The sequence below is a fragment of the Chelonoidis abingdonii genome, chromosome 24 (assembly GCF_003597395.2).
Source record: "Chelonoidis abingdonii isolate Lonesome George chromosome 24, CheloAbing_2.0, whole genome shotgun sequence".
Lineage (NCBI taxonomy): Eukaryota > Metazoa > Chordata > Testudines > Testudinidae > Chelonoidis > Chelonoidis abingdonii.
Window position 1 is genome coordinate 7,961,263 of NC_133792.1, and position 11,017 is coordinate 7,972,279.

General features: G+C 43.5%; 1 protein-coding gene across 9 annotated transcripts in view; it reads left to right on the forward strand.

Moving 5' to 3' along the window:
- Window positions 1–10,692, forward strand: part of CACNA1B (calcium voltage-gated channel subunit alpha1 B) — a 521,426-nt gene extending 510,734 nt beyond the window's left edge. For 8 of the 9 annotated variants that reach the window (XM_075060705.1, XM_032765199.2, XM_075060699.1 and 5 more), the window contains 2 exons: window positions 54–253; window positions 6,818–10,692. In XM_075060705.1, the coding sequence (XP_074916806.1) occupies window positions 54–253; window positions 6,818–7,357 (740 nt within the window). In that variant the 3' untranslated portion in view covers window positions 7,358–10,692. The remainder of the gene's footprint in view (window positions 1–53; window positions 254–6,817) is intronic. The other variant, XM_075060704.1, reaches the window with a different exon arrangement.
- The last annotated feature ends 325 nt before the right edge of the window (window positions 10,693–11,017 follow it).

Here is an 11,017-nt window from a genome sequence, read left to right on the forward strand (position 1 = left end):
TCTATGGTTATTGCAGCCCCCAACCCATTACTTTATTTTGGTGGCACATTCAGGTGAGGCGTCTTCCAAGGATAAGAAGCAAGAACGAGGCAGGTCCCAAGAGAGAAAGCTGCACTCCTCCTCTTCCTCCGAAAAACAGCGCTTCTATTCCTGTGACCGCTACGGGAGCCGGGACCGTTCTCAGCCCAAATCAGCTGATCACAGCAGGCCCACCTCGCCCAATGGGGGGCTGGAGCCAGGCCCTCACAGACAGGTGAGGAGATTCAAGGTGGGAGGAGGCTGGGGATTAGGGTGACCAGACAGCAAATGTGAAAAATCGGGACAGGGGGTGAGGGGTAATAGGAAACTGTATAAGAAAAAGACCCAAAAATCAAGACTGTCCCTATAAAATTGGGACATCTGGTCACCCTGTTGGGGACTGTCTGGGCAATAGGAGATGGAGCCTGATTCAGATCCAGGCTGGTGACTGAGGGTTGTTGACATCTGATGACTCTTTGGAGGCCTTCTGCAAAATGAATTGATGGTCTGTGATGGTGCTGTCCCGTGGGAGCCAGCTGAGGTCACTCAATTAGGGTGAACTGCAAACAAAACGGGGCAGACCAACCCCAGAAGCTGGTGGTTATTCCAGTACTTAGGTTTACCAAGTCAGCACAAAACAACTTCTGTAGTACCTCGCTGGTTATTCGGAAGTCCAGACAATGCAGTTCCCTTAAAGTACCTAGCCTCAGGCCTCCATTCAGACACACCTGTCAAATATGATGATTACTGAAAATCTTATCTCATCATATAAAAGAAAAGGCTCTTCAAACCCCAAAGGGTCAGCCACATACTCAGGTCCAAGTATAACTTAGATCTTACCCAAAATACACTCTTAGAGCCAATTCTTATTAACTAAGCTAAAATTTATTGAAAAATAAAAGAGAGAGAGGGTTGGTTAAAAGATCCATATACATACAGACTTGAATTCAATTCTTGAGGTTCAGATACATAGTAGAGATGAGCTTGTAGTTGCCAAAAGTCTTTTAAAAATAGTCCATAGGTTATGGTCCAATGTCCATATTCAGGGTGACTCCAGTCAGTGACTGGGCATCTCAATCCTTATGGCTTTCCCCTTCCTGAAACCCAAAGCAAATCTGAGATGAAGCAATATCGTGTCCCAGGGTCTTTATACATTTCCAGCAGCCTTTTGGACTGAGAAAACAATAGGCTTAACTCTCTTCCAAACATCCTGGCAATTAGCACAGGGTAATTTATTCATTAAACAGTTCAGATACAGGTTACCACAACCTTCAAAGAGACACATAGACAATACTACTATTTCACTCAAGTATTGTCCTAAATGTTAATATTCTGTTTTTGATCTTCGAATCAAAGCTATAGCGATAGACAAGACTTATTTGCTTACATCATAAGACCTGAGCAAACATCTACTCTTCTATCTCTAACAATGCAGACTTGCATTTCAAAGCTCTGTTCATTTACGTATTTTCCTAACAAGTCTCTAAAGTTTGTCCATGGGTCAGGTCAGCCTGTGAGTTAATTAACTCTTTCTGGCCCTGTCATCTTTCAGTGAGATATTATATTACGCTCATAACATCACATGGTTTCAGCCCAGTTCCTACAGAACAGGGGTCCATACCTCAGAATCCACTCTCCCAGTCAGCACCCTTGTTGGCAGTGTCAGGAGAGAGGCCAAAGACTAAGTGGGGCCTGCAGACTGAACTACCTTCTCACTTCTCCTGGGGAAATTGTCCCACCAGGTCTAAGCCCAGGCAGGCAGGCAGGCTGGCAGGGCAGAATGGGAAGGTTGCACTCCTGATTTTTGCGTTCTCTCTCTCCAGGAGATAGAGATATTAACCCAGCGCCTATTGCCGCACTTTGCATAGAGCCAGAAGCCACTTGTGGGCGTTATACAGAAATGGAGTTGTAATAACCACATAAATCCAGACCGCCACGATACAAGCGAGTACAGTCCAGTGCAGAGAGAGGGAACCCAGAGAACTAATCCTGCCCTCAGTTCCACCCATGCAACCACTGACTTCAGCAGGGGCGAATGAGGGCAGAAGATGGCCTCCAACATGGTCCCGTCTGCAGCTGGAAAACTTCATGGAATAGGAGCATTTCCAGCAGCATTCTGAAACAAGAGCTAGGATGGGCACCTTACCCCCGTGCTAAATCCACCCACAAATACATCAACTCTACGGGAGCAGGGAACCAGCTAACATGATGTAGGAAAAAAGTAGAACTTGGATGGAAGCTGAGTTGCCAGAGTGAGCCCTAAGTGGGTCTCAAAACGCTGTCTAGCGCTAGTTCTAGGGAGGAGAAAGTTGTGACCACACTTAGAAATCTGTCTAGAACTGCAGTCTGAGTGTGACTGACAGGCCGTCTCAGGAGGGCTGACTGGTACTGTCATTGGAACAGACACACATCCCCGCAGCAGCATCGCTTGATAAATGGATGGCTCCGAGGGAAGAAAAGCTAGCTACATTTTCTGCGTGGGTTAGAGCCCAGGGGATAAAAGTAAGAAAGGCTGAAAAAGAAGCAGAGTCTCTATAATAACTAGTGCCACCCCCAAGATAACAGATCTTTCCACCTCTTTGCCTTGTTCTGTGCATTATTTCTCTCTCCTGGTGCATTGTACTTTCACGATTCCTAGCAGCAAAACAGGTTATAATCTCAGAGGCTGGGTGTGGACAGTAACTGAATGCTTAATGCCTCATTAGTCCCCACCGCATTGCTTGGCAACACGCACTGGCGTACTTAAGGTATAGAACACGCTCTGTAAAATCATCCACTTATTGGTCTGTTGGTTAAGACCAAGTGTCACAGGGTGCTTCTCAGGCTCCCCCAGGAGCAGTGCTACCCAGCCTATTTTCATGGTCTCTGAGTCACCATCACCCACAATATGTTTCTTTTTTACCTACGTTCCTTTAATCCTCAGTTTCCCAACGTGGCAGGATGTAGCATAGGTATCAGCACACCCTCTGAACTCCTTCCCCTTTACATCCTGTTCCTCCCAAATATGTATCCTCCCCTTTGCTAAGCCAATTACCTCATTAGCTCAGCAATTGCCACCAAGTGGCAGTAATCCCCCCTTCCACCTCCCTCCCCCGCAAGTAACAAGTTGCTTGATTCCAGTTAAGCCAACAGCCTTCTCTGTGCTGTAGAAACCTCAGTGACCAGGGTGCTTCAGCTAGTCATGCCACGGGAGATGTCTGTTTGGTGTCTGACACATTCAGGCCCCGCCAGGCACAGGGATGGATTCAATGATCAAACAAGTCTTTTCTATCTCCAGCTACTATGATCTTTAAATGTATCCTATTTCATTCTCAGCTGCTCTGCAGATGAATTTTCTTTCTGATCCTGCTGTTCCTCCTTGAGAGAAGGGAAGATGATTACTTCTGTTATTGTTAGTGGGGTTGCAGGACCTCTCCTCTTTTATATGTATATACTAGAGCATTAAATGCAATGCACATTGTAATTATAAATAAAAAGGTTCCCCGGAGTTAATAATCATTCAGTGTTGAGCTCCAATGACACCTTTTACCCTGTCCCCACTACTCTGTTGATTTTTAGTTTGCCCAGTGTGTCTCTTTAAAAACAAATGCCTGAGTTGATTTAGGAAGGATGGACGAAGAATGTCATTCCAGTGTCCATGTATGTTCTCCATACAGGATAGCATTAAAAAGGCCCCCAAGCGATGCATGTCAATTGACTCACATGGGACCTGCTAATATGTCCCTTTGGTCACGCTGGAACACATGGATTTTTTTTAAATAAACAGTGCAGTCAGTGTAGAGTTTCCACCCTAATGAGCTGAGGATTTTTTGCCCTGATGAGGGGCCTGTGAGAAGCTCGGTTGGGCTGGTTTCTGCATGGTTGTAATCTGCCTATTAACGTTCAAGGGTCATCGTCTTCTTCTTCTTCTTCTATTAGCTCTTCCCTTCCCTTGGGGACACCACCTTTAACCAGGAGCCATGCCTGGCTTAGCAGATTTTGCCAGGCCAGGGAAGCATTTTGCCTATACATCTCCAAAAGTATCTGATTTCTGGCCCTCCCTGCTTCAAAATAAATAAATACACAAATCAGCTGACTCCTATCCCCCCCACTCAGCATTAATGGAATGAACAACACAACCTCCATTTGCCTAAGTCTGCTAGCTTGAATGGACTGTCTCTGTGTCACTTGAGCAGCACACAGTATTTGTCCTGATGTTTGCCAGCTCCAGCAGACTGGGTCCCAGAAGCCACCGCTGCCTGGTGGAGGTGGTGATCTTGACTGTAATTTGGCATCTCAGGAACCATTCTGCCTCCCCTGCCCTCTGTAGCAAGAGAGAACAACTTTTCTCTATTGTTTTTATGGCAGCCTTTCAAGTATTTGAAGACCGCTATCATGTCCCCTCTTAATCTCCTTTTTTCCAAACTAAACATACCCAATTCCTTCAGCCTTTGTTTATATGACTTGCATTCCATCCCTCTGATCATCTTTGTCGCTCGCCTCTGGATCCTTTCCAGTTTTTCTACATCCTTTCTATACGTTAGTGACCAAAACTGGGTACTGTACTCCAGCTGAGGCCTAACCAGCGCCGAGTAGAGTGATACTGTCACCTCCGGTGACATGCATTGCTATGTCTCTGTTAATGCAACCTAAAATTGCATTTGCTTCTTTTGCAACAGCATTGCATTGTTGACTCATGTTGAGGTTATGATCCACCACAACTCCCAGATTCTTCTCAGCAACGCTGTCCCCAAGTCAACTATCCCCCATTCTGTATTTGTGTATTTGGTTTTTCTTCCCTAAGTGTAGCACCTTACATTTGTCTTTTTGTTGAATTTCATTTTGTCATCTACAGCCCAGTTCTCCAATTTATCAAGATCCCTCTGAATTTTAGCTCTATCCTCCAAAGTGTTGGCAGCTCTCCCCAGCTTTGTGTCATCTGCACATTTGATCAGTACACTCTCTATTCCTACATCCAGATAATTAACAAAGATGTTAAACAACACCCGGCTCAGAACAAATCCCCATGAAACCCCACTTGAGACCTCCCTCCAATCTGACATCATTCCCTTAATAGTTACTTTTTGTTTGTGGTTGTTGAACCAATTATGTATCCACTTAATGGTAGTTTCGGCAAGACCACATTTCTCCAGCTTACTTATCAGAATGTCATGTGAGACTGTGTCAGAAGCCTTGCTGAAGTCCAAGTATATTATGTCCACTGCATTCCCCCTATCAACCAAACCAGTTACCCTGTCAAAGAAGAAAATCAAGCAGGTTTGGCATGATTTGTTCTTAGGAAATCCATGTTGGCTGCTAGTGATCACCCCTCCATCCTCCGGGTATTGGCAAATCCAAGGTTTTATACATTGCTCTAGTGCTTTCCAGGTCTCAAAGTCAGGCTGACTGGTCTATAGTTCCCCCGCTCCTCCTCTTCCCTCTTTTTAAAGATGGGCACTACGTTAGCCCTTTTCCAGTCTTCCAGGACCAAGCCTGTCATCCAAGAGTTTGTAAATTTTATTGCCAATGGGTGGCTCCGAGATTTCTTCAGCTAATTTCTTCAGCACCCTGGGGTGAATAGCATCAGGCCCTGCTGATCTGAATTCGTTAAAATTGGTCAGAAGATATCTGATGTGTTTTTTACTTATCCTGATCTGCATTCCTTCCCCTTTATTGTCTATGGTAACTTCGCTATATAGAAGACAAAGGCCGCTATCTTCCACTACCACTCAGTCCACCTACAAAAATGTAATGGAAAAAATGTATATGGCAGAAGAAGAACTGGAATGACCTGACAGTTGTGTGTGTATATTATAGATAGATAGCTAGATAATATAAGAGTGTCACTTCCAAAGTTAAAGGGCGCTATCAGGTCGTTTCAACCAAACAAGAAATAAATGTTTGTAAAAATACTTCAGAAAATTCATATTTTTCCATGTGACACTGCAAACAAACACCAACACAAGGGCCTGACTCTCCTTTTGCTTCCACCAATTTCACACCAACGTAACTCTGTTGATTTCTACAAAGTGACTCACAGACTGTAAAAACATTATTTCACCAACAGTGTAAAACTGACCTGTCTCCGCTGCCATCCAGCTTGAGACCCACAAAGTAAATGTACAGCATAAATAGTGAAAAGTAAATAGATTGTTAAGTGTTCTCTTTAATGATCCCAGCTGTTTTAAAGTCAAGCTGGTCAAAACATTTTCATCTTTTTTTGTGGGTGTGTGTGATAAAAACTGGCTTTTTTAATTCAACAGAAATTTTCATCGCACTACCAAAAATCCAAAATACTTTCAGTTTTCAACAGAAAATCAAAAAATGGACACTGTTCAGGTGTCAAAAACCTGAAAAAGACTGCAGAATGTTAAAAAAATATATATGAAAGAGTTTAGGGTTTTTTTTCCAATTTGTTTTGTGGAAAATAATAAACATTTTCCTACTGGCTCCATTGAATATCTCAGGTAAGGAGCTGGGAAAGAATATGATTGGTGTGTATGCCTTTTCTCTGGACAGTGTCCCTTTCTGTTGGAGCCATCTGCTGGTTTGCATCCTACTAATGCTCTGATTGTTTCTGTTCTGATTTATCGCTCACGGCACTTTTCCAGCTCTTTACATCTCTGTTTTAATTGCTTCTCTATAACCTCCTTCCCCTGACTGTGCTTGTCTAAACTCTCTCTTTTTCGTTTTTTCTCTCCTCTTGTGATGTGTCTTTCCCTCCTGTTGCTTGTCCTTCTGTTTTTTACCCGCGTGCCTTTGTGTCTGTCTGGTGTTTCCTTTTTTATTTTTGATTTGCTGTGTTCCAATTTTCATGTAGGGTAGTGGTTCAGTTAATGGGAGCCCCTTGCTGTTGACATCTGGTGCTAGCACCCCGTGCCGCGGGCGGAGACAGCTCCCGCAGACTCCGCTGACCCCCCGCCCCAGCATCACTTACAAGACCGCCAACTCCTCACCCGTGCACTTCACCAGTTTCCAAGCCAGCCTGCCCGCTTTCTCCCCGGGGCGCCTGAGCCGAGGTTTGTCTGAGCATAATGCGTTACTGCATAGGGACTCTCAGAGCCACTCGCGCTCCCCGGTGGCTCGCATTGGTTCCGACCCCTACCTTGGACACCGCGACGACAGTGACAGCCCGTACCGTGTCGTGCCCGAGGACACACTCACCTTCGAGGAGGCTGTCGCCACCAATTCAGGAAGGTCCTCAAGGACTTCTTATGTCTCATCCTTGACTTCCCAGTCTCACCAAATCCGTAGGGTTCCCAATGGCTACCACTACACATTGGGTCTCAGCACGGGCCCTGGGACATGTGCCAGAACCCGTAGCTATTACCACGAAGCCGATGAGGACGACTGGTGCTAGCATAAAGGCAAACCCCTTCCCGGTGTACGCATTTGGAATCGATGAGTTTTATCATCTGGATGGCTGTGTGCTCAGACACACATGGTGACTGGGGTCATGGGGTGGGGAAGAAACAGCTGCTGGCGAGAACTGCTCCAAACCCGACGCCATCTGAGACGCTCGTTCAGCCTCTGTCCTTTCTTTCTTCTTTTTCCCTCCCCTTTTGCACTAGACTAAATAAATAAATAAATGAAGATCGTTATTGTGGAGGGAGTGCTTTCTCTCTCTCTCTATCTCTCACCTGCCTACTGCCTTGTCTAGTTAAATGACATATACCAGATGCCAAATCTGCAATGTATGCACAGAGCTGTGGGAAGGTCTGAACTTTGACAGCAGAAAAAGGACTGTCGATCCATAGTTTTTGTTGGGTGGGTGATTGTTTTTGTTTTAAGTTTCCGGTCAGAGTGGGTGTCGGGGATGGAAATTGACACTCTTGTACAAAATCGAACCTGTATTTTATCTCATTCAAACATTAAGAGGAAGAGGGAAACACACTGGGAAAGGAGAAACTCAAATCAGAACGGGAGACAATCCTTTGACTCAGTGTTCAACAACAGCAATCATTTTCAGTGGAGCCAGTAACAAACCTGCAAGCTGATAAAGCACTGTGTCACCCAGGACTCTCTGCTTCGACATGCTGCTCTGGGGATTTCTTTTATTTTCTTTGTCCACGTCGAGTCATTCACACTGACACCCGATAAAGCTACTTTGTAAGGACTGTTTCCTTGCTGCTGGGACTTCTGTTTCTGTCCCTCCATCTCCTGTCAACTGCAACATGCCCTCAATGTTTTGTCTTGTTTACAATATAAGCTTGATTTAGCAACACAAAAAAAAAAGAAAAAATAAAGAAAAGAAAAAAAAGCGGGTGGTGGAAAAGAGAAAAGGAATTGGTTTTATATCAAACTATTAGATAGAACTTTAACTTTTCATTGTGTGCATTTTTGTAAATTGTACAGTAAAAAAGAAAAAAAAAACTTTATGTAGAGAATTAGTCCAATTGTCATTCCAGGTCCCACTGTTTCTATTGAATGCTCCAGTTGTTCACTACTAAGTGCCTAGCCTTTGAAATCTCTCACAGCGATGATGCTCCCTCTTGCTTCAACGCATCAGAACTTGAACTTGAGCACGTGGTGGGGAGTGGGGGGAGGGAGAGGAAGAGCCTGTAAGATCTGTTTGTCTCAGATATCTACTGTGCATACAATGCCATGGGTATTTGTTCTGAACAGTGTTTTCAAGTAGCCAGGTTGGAAACTTCAAAGGGGAGGGTAAAAATCTTTTTTAAATAATTTTGTTGAGGAGTGGGAGGAGAATGATCGGGGCAAACAAAATCGGCCTTTTCTTGGTGAATAGAATTTAGGATCCTGCAGGAGAAATGCAGGTAGAAGTACAGCATCAGCAGCAATGCTTTTACAGGAAAAAAAAAAAGAGAGAGACTTTCACATTGCATGTCTTGTTTTAACTTGGCTGTGAAAGCTCTGGCAACGTTTCATGGTGCGTAGTTTGTGTCGAGGGCAGTTGGAGAGAGCCTTCTTGTTATTGCCTGTTTGAAAAAAAAAATCTGACTCTCAGGGATGAGATTTCTGTATTTTTATGTTGGATCATTTCCTTTTTGTGCGTAAGTGCGGATTTCTGCGGTTGGAGAAGACAGTGACAAAAGGGGGAAGTGTTAAAGAAAAAGATTGGTAGACCTTCCATTGATGGGCTGGAAGAACCGCTGCATGGCCACTGTTGGACGTGCTGTGGCCAGGGGTTTGGCATGGAGAAGAGGGAGGGTGGAGAATCGGGGAGAAGGAAACCCTGCAGGGCCACACAACAAAAGAAGCATTGGTCAGAATGTTGGCAAGGAGTAGGCCTGAGATAGTGGCCAAGCCATGGGACACCAAGAGTGTAGAATGAGCGAGTACTTGAGAGGACCAGCAATCCTGATGGGCCCAGTTTCATTTTGTAGCTAGGTTAGCAGGGGTATCACACGTTTCAGAAAATGGCTCGGAAGGTATCTACCACTATCGGCAAAGTCTCCGAAGGGGAACGGGACAGGTGTTGGGTGGTCGTCCACATCTCCTCTAACCTTTATGTTGAGAAAAACTGAACCTTGTTTTGTTTTAGGAGCTTTGGCCAATCTCATCCCTGGATTCTGCTAAAAGATAACCAACTCATCTCTATTATATCACTATATATCTGGGCACTTTGAGGAAAGGAAGTGCTTTAGCCGAGAGGTACATTATGGATAACGGATGTAATTTTTAATTGTAGGGTTATGCAACATGATGACACTTAAGGAAACAAATCAGAACAAAACAAACAAAAAGACCTTCATCTATTCTGTAGCTTTACCTGCTGGATTTTCCTATTTCAGGCTTCAGCATGATTGTGACCAAATGTTTTATACATTTTCCTTGTATGAAGGCACAAACACTTTCTTTGAAATTTTAAAGAAAACATTACTATTTTACTCCAAGAAGTAAAGGACGAAAAACCAGTATGGCTGATAGTGCATGCAACCATTGTACCCACATTGGAAAGTGAAAGGAAATGTTCTCCCGGTATTCATTTATTTTGTCTTTTCCTCCACCTCTGCTTTCCCTTTCCTGCATCATTTTAGATATTAAAAGCCACAATCTCATATAAATAAGATGGCTGGAATCTCACAGAAATAGACGGCATTGGATCATTTAAATTCTTATATAGTATAGACCACAAAGAAGAACATGGTTGACTACTTCCCACTCTTCTCTCGGGGGTTTTCTCCAAATGATAATGACAGAAGAGCCTGACCACAGTTGTTCATAACCCCGTTTGCATATCTTTTACAGCCTGTGCGCTGTCTCTTAAACACACACATAACATTTCCCAGAATTCTCATAGTGAGTTGCCAAACTTGAATTGCACCAACCAGTTTTCTGCATCCAGAACCAGTCTCGTAGTGGCTGTACTTTGAATAAGTAATGTTTGCATGTAAAATATATACATATATATATATATATATAAAGTATGTGCATGGAAAATGTTTATCTTCGTACTTTTTTGATACAATGTATTCATCAGTTGTTAATTTTTAATTATATTTGATATAAATTGGAGGTTTGTTGCAAAACTTTATATTTAAAAAACAGTGTTAAAAATGATAAAGGTTCCAACCATGCAACACAACTGGAACTTTACAAAAAAAAAAAAAAAAAAAAAAGTTCTGTGATTGCCTAGTTTGCTGCCTGAGTAATATTTATCAGCCAAACTTTGAATTCTGCAGTTGTTTCTACAATTACATTTTGTATGAAGCAAAGTCCTTGAATTAAAATAAAAACTTAGCAAAAACCGTACAGATCCACAGGTGGTGTGTGCAGTGTGCCTGATGAATGGGAGATCACTATCCCGAGAGCATTGCTCATTCTAATGATCTCGCTAGGGAAGAGTCGTTATTATGAAATTTACCTTTTCAATATGAGGAGTCCAATATGCCGGTTACCATTGGTGGAATTTCATATGGAGCAAGATTGCCTGAACCAATGGCTGGAAGTTGAAGCTAGACAAATTCAGACTGCAAATAAGGCACAGACTGATAACAGTGAGAGTAATTAACCATTAGAACAATGTACCAAGTGTTGTGTTCAGGGCCGGCACCAG